Source organism: Anas platyrhynchos, chromosome 2 (assembly GCF_047663525.1).
Source record: "Anas platyrhynchos isolate ZD024472 breed Pekin duck chromosome 2, IASCAAS_PekinDuck_T2T, whole genome shotgun sequence".
NCBI lineage: Eukaryota > Metazoa > Chordata > Aves > Anseriformes > Anatidae > Anas > Anas platyrhynchos.
Genome location: NC_092588.1, coordinates 7,311,608 through 7,323,701, shown reverse-complemented (window position 1 = coordinate 7,323,701; position 12,094 = coordinate 7,311,608). Strand labels below are relative to the sequence as shown.

General features: G+C 38.3%; 1 protein-coding gene across 3 annotated transcripts in view; it reads right to left on the bottom strand.

Annotated features, from left to right (window-relative positions):
* ZFAT (zinc finger and AT-hook domain containing) overlaps nucleotides 1-12,094 on the bottom strand; it is a 92,850-nt gene that overhangs the window by 28,117 nt on the left and 52,639 nt on the right. For all 3 annotated transcript variants that reach the window (XM_038174961.2, XM_072034287.1, XM_072034288.1), the window contains exons 8-10: nucleotides 9,983-10,070; nucleotides 6,162-6,311; nucleotides 3,429-3,602 (exon numbers count right to left, since the gene is read on the bottom strand). In XM_038174961.2, coding sequence (XP_038030889.1) covers nucleotides 3,429-3,602; nucleotides 6,162-6,311; nucleotides 9,983-10,070 — 412 coding nt within the window. The remainder of the gene's footprint in view (nucleotides 1-3,428; nucleotides 3,603-6,161; nucleotides 6,312-9,982; nucleotides 10,071-12,094) is intronic.

Below are 12,094 nucleotides of genomic sequence, written 5' to 3'. Positions count from 1 at the left end.
TATTTTACAAGGTGCATATTTCCTTAAAATGTATGGATTTAAAATAATGATGGAAGTTCTTCTCTACTGAATAAATTAATTAAAAAGCAGTGGACAGGAAGTCCAAAGACAAGTGGTTCACATTTGCACACGCTGCTCCCACAGATACCAAGCTACAAAGTCACAGAAAGATTTGAGATGCTGTTTCTCAAGTACTTTGCAGATGGGAAGTCTGAGCTGTAAGCAGGTCTTCCACACAACACAACACAAATAGTCAATGTAGTTTAAAGGTTGCTTCTTGAAAAAAATATTAACTCAGTTCAGAAGTGTTACCCAAAGAAAGGTGCTTCTTTACATTCTATAGAGAAGAAGAGAAGACTACTATTGACTGAAGACTACATATTGCATTCACAGTATATTTTAAATTTGTTTAAGACCTGCTAAGTCAGGCCTCAGTACTGCAGGTAGTGCCCTCCAACCTGAAACAGCAGCAACAAAAAGGAAGAACAAGAATTGGAATTTCAGCTACTGAAAACTGATGGTCAGAGGACTGAGTCTAAAATAAAGTCAACATTTTTAACAGGGGGCATGATTAACATCAAAGAGAATTTCCTCAAAATCAGATGGATGCCTTGTCATATGAAGTCTTTCAATCAAGTCTGCTAAACTATTCCTAATAAAATGTATTACAATCCAGCTGAAATGAGACGCAAAATTATTAGATTAAATTATGGCCTGTATTCTGCAAGATATCAGACTGTGTGATCATAAGAGATGACTTTTGGCCATGAGAACATTACTCTAACAGGAAAGAATTCTGACTTTTTCAAGAACCATCTGTTGCTGCTTGTGGCTCTGCGAAGAGTGAAACTCACAAACTTAAAACCATGCTGTAGGTTCCCCTTACATTCCCACCCAAATCTTTCCCTTTTGATTTAAAATAAAATCTCTCTCCTTTTACCGTCTTGCTTTCATACTCTCTTTCTCTGTGTTTTAAGATTGTATCAGTCCTGCTATGTCCAGCCAAATTGGAAGCTGTACGAAATACAGACTGCATTCTTTTCTTAAATGTCCATGGATGGCAAACTCTATTTGATCAAAGCAGAACAAGCGTGTGTTAAAGCTAGCCAAAAAATAAAAGAAGCAAAAGAAAGGACTGAGGAAGTATTGCCTTGCAGAGCTCAGGTTTCTTTAAATTCTGAATCTCACTCAAAAAATTCAAAGTGTTTTACACTGAGCGTGAAAGCTTCCATAAACATAGCTAAGAAAAACCTTGATACTATTTCTGATATCTAATTAAAATAATGAAAACCACTTTTTCTGGTTTATTTTTAATCACAACCAGTAATAAACCTGGACTGCAGAATTGTTTTCTATCATGTCACCCTTGAGTGAAATAAAATAGACAGAAAACTACTTTATATTCCACCGGTTAAATTGACTTTGCAGGGCTGATATTTGAACAAAAATTGCCTAGACTCGTAAGTCAGGAAGACAAGACTCGTAAACAGCAGAAACATCTTTCAAATTCATTTATTTGTGAAATAACTGAAGAACACTAGATGCGTGCTAACAAGAAGTTTTGAAGTGCTGTCACTATGCAAGGAGATGCTGGGCAAAGAGAAACTGTCAGCATTCAAGCGGCTGAAATTCACTTGACAAATCATACAGTACATTCCTGGTGACAAAGGTTACCATATTTTTAAAAAGTGTTTGAAATACACAAAGAGTTCACTGGGGTGGGCTTAGTGTAGAAAATGACTCTAAAGTTCCATAGTGAAATCTGTCCTCACTTGGAGCCAGTGCAAAATGCGTTTTCCAAAGGTAAGAGGGATTCCTGCAGCACTGCATTTGTACCAGTCAAAGAGGGAGGTGCAGCAATAAGGACCATGCACTCACCTCAGCCATTACAGCCGATGATGGGCTGAAGCCAGATTAAAAAAGCTCGAGAGTCAAGGCTTCAGCCTGACTTGGCAGTAAATGATAGGAGAATATAGCTCCTTGCACACCAGTGTTGGAAACCAGCTTCACACCTCTCAAGCTAATCCCGACAAGACTAACTCCAGCACTACTACAGAGCTAAAATTTCCAAAATTCCACAGTGCCAAATTTCCAAAGCAGCCTCAGCTGAACTGCAGTACTTACTTAAAAACCTATATACTTGTTGAAGAAACAGAACTAACAGGTAAAACAAATTCAATGTTCATTGCCAAATTTCACTATCTGGACATGAGAGATGGAGAAAATGAAACAGAAGGGTTTTGAGATGAAACTCAATGTGGGGATTTTTTTTTTTATGGCACCATAGGAAGAGATCTTTGTCTGATTGTGCTCCAGCTTCCCGTTTTTATTCAAATACAGCTTGCTCTCTCCTCCTGCCAGGAACCAGTGAAAGATTCAATAACTGAACCCACTGATTCCTGCATATGTGATTTATACAATATGTGCGACATCTGCATGCCACGGACCAAGTTACTTGAAAATACTGGAAAGTGCTTTCTGAATAAGAAAGGATTTACTGACTTGGTAATACTATATATGCTTCCTAAAATATGTACCACTGTAATGTCAACAGAAACGTCTCTTCCGCTAGTAATATATACATTGATGTAAGTGCATATAAAAATAAATAAGTATTATTGGAGCAAAAACTTCAAATAAATTCTAAAGATGTAACAGGGAACATGTGTGCTTATGAGAAAGGACAGTGCTAGTGAACAGGCAAATATTTTATGAAAAAGAATTTAAATGACATGGTCAATAAAGAGTGGAATTAGGTTTTAAAAGGTTGCATGAGTAACAAAGATTAAGGTACAAAGTCATAATGAAGGTCAGCACAACTCCCCCTGCTAAATCATTTAGTTCAGTTTGAAAATCACAGTGGAATGCAGTACTGTTGTGGCCCAAATTCTGAAATAAAGGACAAAGCTTTCTTCGGGATTTGCATCTCATTTTTTTCTGTTATTATAACAAAAATATTAAAGTCACTGAGCAAATGCATATGCTGTGCATGTGTCTCTTAGAAATATATGCCCAAACTTGCCACTCACTAGACCTGGGAACACAGAGCTGCAGGAGCCTTTCCTCTTTTGGGCTACTGGACTTGGCAACTCCTACCAATATTCTCCCAGAAGACAGTAAAACTAACCATGGAATTATTTGTATTTTCAAATGTATTTTCAAATATTGAGATCAACAGTTCTCTGAAAGGATCCAAAAGGATGTAAAGCCATCACAAAATTTTCAGAAAATTCCAGAGACAGTCATCTTTCACAGAAATTATTTTTGAAAACTTTTTGGATTGTGGCATGAATGGAAGTATCTCCTGGGAATAAACAAACTTTTAAAGTAGCGCTCAGTGTTCAAATGAAGAAAGCTTATAAGGTCCTATAGTACAGACAGTATTTATTGCCCTAAAACAAACTTGGGTTTATTAAATATGCACTTACCATCAGCGGTATGAAGGAGTTTGTGGCTCTTCAAAGTGCCTTTTGATTTGAACTTTTTCCCACACATATCACAAAGGTGCGTTTTCTCAGTGCTGTGACGATTCATGTGTGCTTTCAAGTTACTCTTGCTGCGAGTGGCGTACTCGCAGAGAGAACATTTGAAGGGTTTGACACCTAAAGAGAAAAAGCGCGCTATGAAACAAGCTATACATTTTGATGAGAGGGTAGACATTGCCCTGAAAAAGAAATAGAGACATTTCAAACTGCGTGAGCAACATAGGCAATGAGGTCAACAGTTTAAAATTTGAATGTTGACATTTTACACTTTGGATGTTGACAAGGGGTTCCATCCTGAAGGACCCTGTCAGGCTTAAGTAGTGTGCCTGTGCAAACCTCGTAAGGGTCAACAAGGCCAAGCATGAAGTCCTGCATCTGGGCCAGGGCAATCCCAAGCACAAATACAGGCTGGGCAGAGAATGGATTGAGAGCAGCCCTGGGGAGAAGGACGTGGGGCTGTTGGTTGATGAGAAACTCAAAACAGAATCATAGCATCATTCATGTTGGAAAAAGACCTCTAAGATCATCTAGTCCAACCTTTAACCTTGTCCTACAGTCCACTGCTATTCCATGCTACTTAGTTCTAAATCTGCACGTTTCTTGAAGACCTCCAGGGATGGTGACATGATCCAGCAACGTGCGCTTGCAGCCCGGAAAGCCAACCGTATCCTGGGCTGAAGCAAAAGCAGCGAGGCCAGCAGGGCAAGGAAGGGGATAGTCCCCTCGACTTCACTCCTGTGAGACTCACCTGGAGGCCTGCATTCAGCTCTGGGGCCCCCAGCACAGGAAGGACATGCATGGACATATCAGAACAAGTCTGGAGGAGAGCCATGAAGATGATCAAGAGCACCCCTCCTATGAAGACAGGCTGAGGGAGTTGGGGTTGTTCAGCCTGGAGAAGGGAAGGCTCCAGGGAGACCTTACAGCGGCCTGCCATTACCTAAACGGGGCTACAGGAGAGCTGGGGAGGGACTCCTTGTCAGGGAGTGCTGTGATAGGACAAGGGGGAATGGCTTTAAACTAAAAGAGGGTAGGTTTAGATTAGACACCAGGAAGAAATTCTTCACTCAGAGGGTGGTGAGGCCCTGGCACGGGCTGCCCAGAGGAGCTGTGGATGCCCCATCCCTGGAGGTGTTCAAGGCCAGGCTGGATGGGGCTTTGGGCAACCTGGGCTGGTGGGAGGTGTCCCTGCCCATGGAAGGGGGGTTGAAATTAAATGTTTTGTAAGGTCCCTTCCAACCCAACCCATTCTATGATATAAGAAATTTAATCTGTATCTTCTAAGTAAATGATACTGAGCTCTTGAGAGAATCATTTAACTTACTAAGAGACTGGGGTGTTAGGCTGGTCCTTTTTTGAATGAAATACTTCTCAACTGAATGGCAGTACTGAGTTTAGACTCAAATATGAATATTTGGTTTTGACATGCTCATCCTTCACTTAAAAGTAGAATCTAGTCTGCCTAACCAATTAGTCAAGAATAGTCATGACTACCTGACAATGAAATATACCTCTAAAAGTTTTCTGATAACTCTAATTCTCTATTTACTGCAATAAAGAATGTCCTTCTTTTAGGACCAGTTCATCAAGTACTTAATATATAAGCAAAGGTTGAATGTTCAAAGCTGTGTTTTATTGTTATTTATCATCAAGTTTGCTAGTGGCTCACACAGTGGTACCTTTTCTCCAGTCTAAGATGCAAGCACTTAGAATTTCACCTCTTTCAAACCATCCAAACCACGTAACAGAGAGAGACAGACAGTATCTCATCTAGCAAAGGTATATAAGGACAAAGTAAATCCTTCAAAGAAAAGCTGGATATATCAGAACTAGCGGAGTAGTTCAACAGTTTCGTGAGGCTCTGGCAGTTTTAGGTTGATATTCATGATCTTAAAACTAGATTTACAAGCAGGAGGAATTATAGCCTACTTTTAAGCAGACTTGATTGTATGCTTTGATTTTGGAATAAATGTTTCTTCACCTCTCTCTCCTGCTAGTTACGATGAGATGGGTAGCAAGCTTTCTTGGCAGCATAAACTCTATCTACGGAATCCATAAGCAATTATTCTGAGCTTACAATTTGCATTACCTCAGCTCTTTAATGGAGTGAAAGCTATTGGAGACCACTACTGCAGTACTCAGGCAGGTAAGCTCACAGATAAGGCTTTCAAACAAATACACAGTTCTAATATAAACATCAAAACTATCTGCATGGACAAAAACACTTTGGAACCAAAATACCAGCTCAAGCCCACCAAATTCCATTATCTGCTTTATGAAAAAGAATGGATGAAGAATCCAAAATAGTGCTCAATGGTCACACACAATCTGTTGCATAGATTAGCTGAAGAGCATATGAACAGTCTTCCACCTGTTAGAATCTTAGATTGAGTAAACAAGATTTTAAGTCCCAGGGATTTTTAAACTTTGTGCTACCATCTTACTATTTTTTTTTCCTTAAGTCATATACCTTATATATGATCAGCATTGCCTTATGGGTTTTTCATCACTGTTTATGTCCCCATCAGCTAGATGCCACACTGATGATGTAATTAAAATACACTCAGAAATTGTATGTACACATCAAAACAACAGGATTTCAGTTTCTTTTTATGCCACTGAAGCTTGTGAGAAATATGAGACTGAAATGGCTGAAACTTAAAACCAGAGTTTTACCTTCATGAGCCCAAATGTGACGCTGAAGGTCTGAGCCATTCTTCATAAAATAAAAATCACAATAGGGACATTTCACAGCTCGTTTTCCAATAAGTCCTTTCAGCTGAACTCTTCTGCCAAGAATCTCTGAAATTGTAGTCATTGAAACCTCTGAGAGAAAAGTAATAGATAATAAAAATCAGAAGGACATCAGGGAATTTGTTCTCTGTTATATAACTAAAACTGAAGAGCTAGATCCTGAAGTGTATCCTGATACACTTCAAATTTTTAAAAGCTTTACTTTCCCTCCTGTCACTCAGATAAAACCTAAGCAAAGAACACAGCACTTCAAATTTAGGACTTTTTCTTTTAACGTTTTTAGTGTATTTTCACCTTTCTCTCCTGATCTGTGTACTCAATGTTCCCACTGCCTGATTAAAACAAGTAACAGTTTGGGTGTGCCACTGGCTTACAAACTGTTTTCCATCAATGAACCTCCACAACAAACCAATTTGGTGCCTTTTTCTTTGGTATTTTCAGAAGGCTTTATTCAGATTTCACCTTGGATTTCCAGAGATGTCAAGGATCTCCAGACTCCATTCACTTCAGTCACTGCTATGCTCTTCAGAACGCCTGAATATCGGAAGGAGACTTGTGGAATAAATATGATTGGAAGACCTCTAAGGTCACCTGCTCCAAACAGGGCCAACTTAAGAGATCCAATATCAAAGGTAAACCAAACTGCTTGGGGCACATCCAATCCTGTTCTGAACATATTCAAGAACAGTCAGTCCACAACCACTCTATTCCAGTGCTTGTCCACCTTCACAGTCAAAGTTATTCTCCTAATATCTGATCAGAATCTCGATGTTTTAACTCATGTCCCTTCACTGTGCGGTTCCAAGAAGATTCTGGCTCTATCACCTTCTTACCCTTATACCAAATAGCTCAGGACAGCAATTAAGATTCTTCTCCTAGCCTTCTTTTATTCAGGCTAAATACACATAACTCTATGTTTCTACTCTATATGATTTAATATTTTAGGTGCCACTGTGAAAAAGCTTGAAATAAGGAAGATTAAATTTAAACATCCCAAATACGCATAAAGAAAACATTGCCAAATGCTTCTAAAAATAAAACCAATTTTTCCATGTATTTCAAAAGAATCAAAGTGACTCAATGAGACTATAACACTCTCTCATGCCATCTAAACGTTAAGGCACAGAGTCTTATAGTCAGAAAATGACTTATCATGCTACACACACACCAAAAAAAAAATATGAAAATTTGAAATTTACAATCTAAGCACAGATTTTTGCCAAATATGAACTGCCATGACTAGTGTCCTAGTAACTGCTTCCACAGTGAAAACAAAAATCCTGCCTGAACTCATTTTGTACAAGGAAGACAGCCTCAAAAAGGAAATACGTAAGCCTGTGGACTGAGCAAGGTTATGTTTTAAAGCACTCAAACAAGAAAAATCACAGACAAGTCTGAACCCTGACATACCTTCCATGGCTTAGATCCTTGATTCACGACTTCAGGCTAGTGTCTGCTCAGTAGGCATCTATGAATGTTGATACCTCTCACATCTCAGGACTATTAAATTTCATGTTAAATCAGACAGTGGGTGAAAAGGCAGGTACTTCTGACATGGGGCCAAAATCCAAGACTCCTTCACTGCTGAGCTCCCTAATCATTTGGCAATAAAGCCAAACTCTCTCTCTCTCTTTGGTTTGAAATACTGCTCTACAAAAGTCTGAAGATATGGATTTTTGTCCCCCTGCTTTCATGGGACTGGAATTCAACTCCTATTCTGTGTAAACCTAGTAGAGGAAGGAGTATTGGAGTACTGGTTAATAGCATGTTTTCTACTTGATGAAAATGGAAGAGATGGGAGTGTGTGTGCTGAATGTTATTAAGAGAGGAAGAGTAGGGGAGCTACAGAAATAGCATTTTAATGATAAATATGTAATGACTTCATTTTAAATTAATTTTTGATGTGCCATTTTAAAATTCAATTCCTTTTAACAGTATCCATTGTTTTCTTCCATCTTTATTATTTTCCATTTACATTTTTAAAAACAATTGCACTCATTCTGTTGCAGTACTTGACAGTTTATACCAACAGATCCCTTACATTTACTTGGCTTGTAATTAAATAGGTTGTAAGAATAAAGGATTTCCTCCTGATTACAAGGACAGTGTGCACAGGGGAAAGATCTGTGCATTAATGATTGCTCCATATATTAAAACAGTTGTTGCATAACTACTGCACAGACATAACTTAGACGTATTTCTTTAGCACCACGGAGATAAGGCAGGAAAATACCAGATTTATTAGATAAGTTCTATTCACATATATGAATTAGAAATGAGGATACAAGATAATAGGCTGTACTTTTTTTTTTCTTTTTCTTTTTTTTCTTTTAACCTTAGTTCTATTATAATCCAGAGTTCTTTAAAAAAAAACCCTTTGCCGGATCAAAAAAATTTATGCTATGCTTTTAGAGGGATTCAGATATGAAATAAATTGTTCATTGTATTTAAATTCATGAGTTTAGCACAGCAGGGCGCCGTGCACAGTACAGAGAGTACTGCTAGTTCGCAGACTACATTATTTAGCGAGACCTTGTACATTCCCCGGATGAGGCAGCACAATAGCTTTACAGGCACAGCTCTTGAGCTTTAATTTCTATGCCTACTGGGTGGCATACCCACTGACTACAGCACAGCAGAGAAACCTTTCCTCACCTCAGTTTGGTGCACTGGACATTTCCTGGATGTATGACAAGCCCTCCACCAATCATACTGCTGTAGAGTGATCTCCAAATAAAGAGGTTTGGAAACAAGACAGCTGAAGTGGGAGCTAGTCTGAACTCAGAGTAAAAGAAAATGTTAAAAAACACGGGCCTAGCACTATCTAGTGGCAGTAGGAAGATAAGGAACTACTGCTTTACACATTATGTTATATTTCAGAAACAAAAAAAGATATTTTAATTGGATTTTTCCTTTCCAAACTCAGTTTGAGCATGGCTGGTATTTTTCTTCTTAATATCAAATTATATTGGGTGGTAAGTATGACTGTAAAATGAGCTAATTAACGTATGTCACCCAATACAGTCATCTCTCCATCATCCACAGCAGCAGTGAGCCTTTCTATCCAACATCACACAAATACTGAGAGGGAAAGTATGGACATTGTGCTTGAACAAAATCAGGGCACTGTAAAGCAAGGTGTAAACAGAGTTTGAATGAATTCTAGTGGTCAGCTTGGATCCAGCTATGTTTGTCCAACCCAGCTTAATACTGGCTGTAGAATATGATGGCAGGTTCTAGTCTGAGCCCTTCTGAAGACTCCACTTGCCCCTGGAGTTTAGCCCAGCCACATCCCAACTGATTCGGCCTGGGGACATCACCTGAATTAGCCTACAATCACAACAACCTACTTACAGACACAGTAATGTGCAATACATTCATTTCTGTCAGTTTACATATGGCCAATACAAATGTTATGTCTCATGTGCTGTTACACGATGTCTGGGGGTCTAATTCCAGACATCCCAATACTTAATTTTGAATTCACCTTCCTATTTTGCTACCGATTTTGGATTGACATTAACTCTTTGCAAGGTGATGACAGACTGCTTAGCACAATTACCTGATTTACTACACAACACACAAGCTAGAACAATAACTCCTTCACTCTAACACCTGCAAACCCAATAGTTAGATTATAATAGATTTTTTTTTTCCTTCAATGTAATCACATTACACTGCTCACTCTAAACTTTATACTTTTATTGTGAAAGACTGAGAAATTTTCCCTGATTTTTTCTTACCAGGGTGATTTGTCTTGATGTGTGATTTTATAAGTCGATCTTCAGAAAATGACTTCTCGCACACAGGACAGGAATAACTCTTTTTATCCTTAAGCAAGCAAGAAAGAAAGAGATTGCATTATCAGTCCACTAGTGTAATCACTGCAGCCATTATTCAGTAATACGTAGTTCTCAACAAAGTTATAACTGACGGTTCTGTTTTTTAACAAAAAAAATAAGATATTTATAGTGAAATAATTGAAGGAGAAATATGGAAGAATTCTAAGCACGTCATTAATCCTCATGAATGTAGGGTTCCAAGTTACAGCACATGAGAAAATGCACAATAAATGTAAGCATTATCCTCTTTAGGGAATCAGGAGTTGAAAGATAAAGGCACATAACAGAGTAAAACTTATTTGATAGAAGCAGGAATATTCAGGTTTTTTTCAGTGATTTCACAAATCCACCCTTCTGAAACCTAAGGATCAGATCTCATTATTCTGAAGACATCCACCAGTATATGAATTTGTAATACTGCTTAATGGCCTGGAATTGAGCAGAAGAGTTAACAATGACAGATGCCATTACTTATTGGCTACATTTTTAACGTTTTATAAATATTCAGCATTTCACATATTACCAATAAAGCATTATTCTACTATATTGATTTAAAGACTTCCAGACTCCTCTGGCTTTTATCAGTGTCACCGATGTTATAAAAGCATTAACACCGTCCAAGAAGTTGAACTAGAGAGCTTTGATGCAATTCTATCTATATGCAATTTTAATGTAATATCTATTGTAATCTTAGTGTTATTCCAGAAGCACCTGGCTCCACACAAAAATGCAGGACTTTTCTCCATTAATTGGAGAATTACCCAATTTAAAATATTTTTTGCTGCTGATATAAATTGAAGAGAGTGCTCTTTCCAGAAGCAACTGCTGACACAACAGATAGACACTCTATCAAATACATGGGTCACCTACTCACCTCTGCACTGATCAGATTAATATATGAGAGAAGTATCAAATAACAAATAGAGTGAAGAAAGTCTAGCAAGTCTTGACAACTAGGCAGATAACCAGATAACGTACTACCTTGTGGGAGATGTGTATCTACAAACCACTCACTGGGAAAGATGACTTGAAGCTACAGAACAGATATTTCACTGGTTATTTCAGGAAGACAAATAACTTATTGAAGAGCGCAGGAGATTACTGTACCAAAAAGAGAATGACTTCTGTGTTATAAAAAAGAAATCTGGAAGTAAAAGGATAATAAGAATTCTGGACTCTACCAGTTTCTCACCTGCGACCACAGAGCATCTCTGAATATTAAGGAAAATAAGACAAGGAGATTAGCATTGTCTGTATGTTACGGTTATACGTTTACAAATGGACTTCTCTCTTAAAAGAAATGCAAAAAATGAAGAATTCTCATGGTAAATGGGTTTTGGAACATTATGCAGGTATTTGCATTCAGTATCACATACAGAGCTCTAAGGAAGAAATAACTCATCGGCTGAAAACAGCGATAAATAATTTCCTGACAGTAGGATATGGGACATGAAGCTCTTGCTGCAGTTAATATGGCAATGGCACAACAAGAATTCTGCCTGCACTGTTAGAAAGTCACCTGCTCCTGTGAGAAAATCATGCCCAGGGACTGGAGATGGCAGCTCCTGAAGGATTAACACCTTGAGTAGTATAAGTAGAGCATCTCGCTAAGACAGAGTTGGGGCAGTCACCATTTTGAGCCCTGAGAATCTCAAGTGAAGGTGGAACAGCAGAGACCACTAGCTGGTTTCTGGAGGAAGAGATTCAAGAAGCCTGCAATGCTGCCAAAATGCTCCCAAGAAAGAGCTGTTAATAGATAACATAATTTGAGAGATACTATTTCCTCAATTATCCCCAACCTGCTACTGATGATTTTGGACTTCTACATGAATACATTACTCAAATGAAAATTGACAGATGAATTCTACTTAAACTCTTTAGCAATATTTGTACTTTCTCAGAGGCTGGGTTGCATGATCACGTTAATAATTTGACAGGTGTAAGAAAAGCATAAGCACAGTATCCTTTAGGGGTTAGGTTAACTTTATGTTTACAGATCCCGGTCTATTCCTC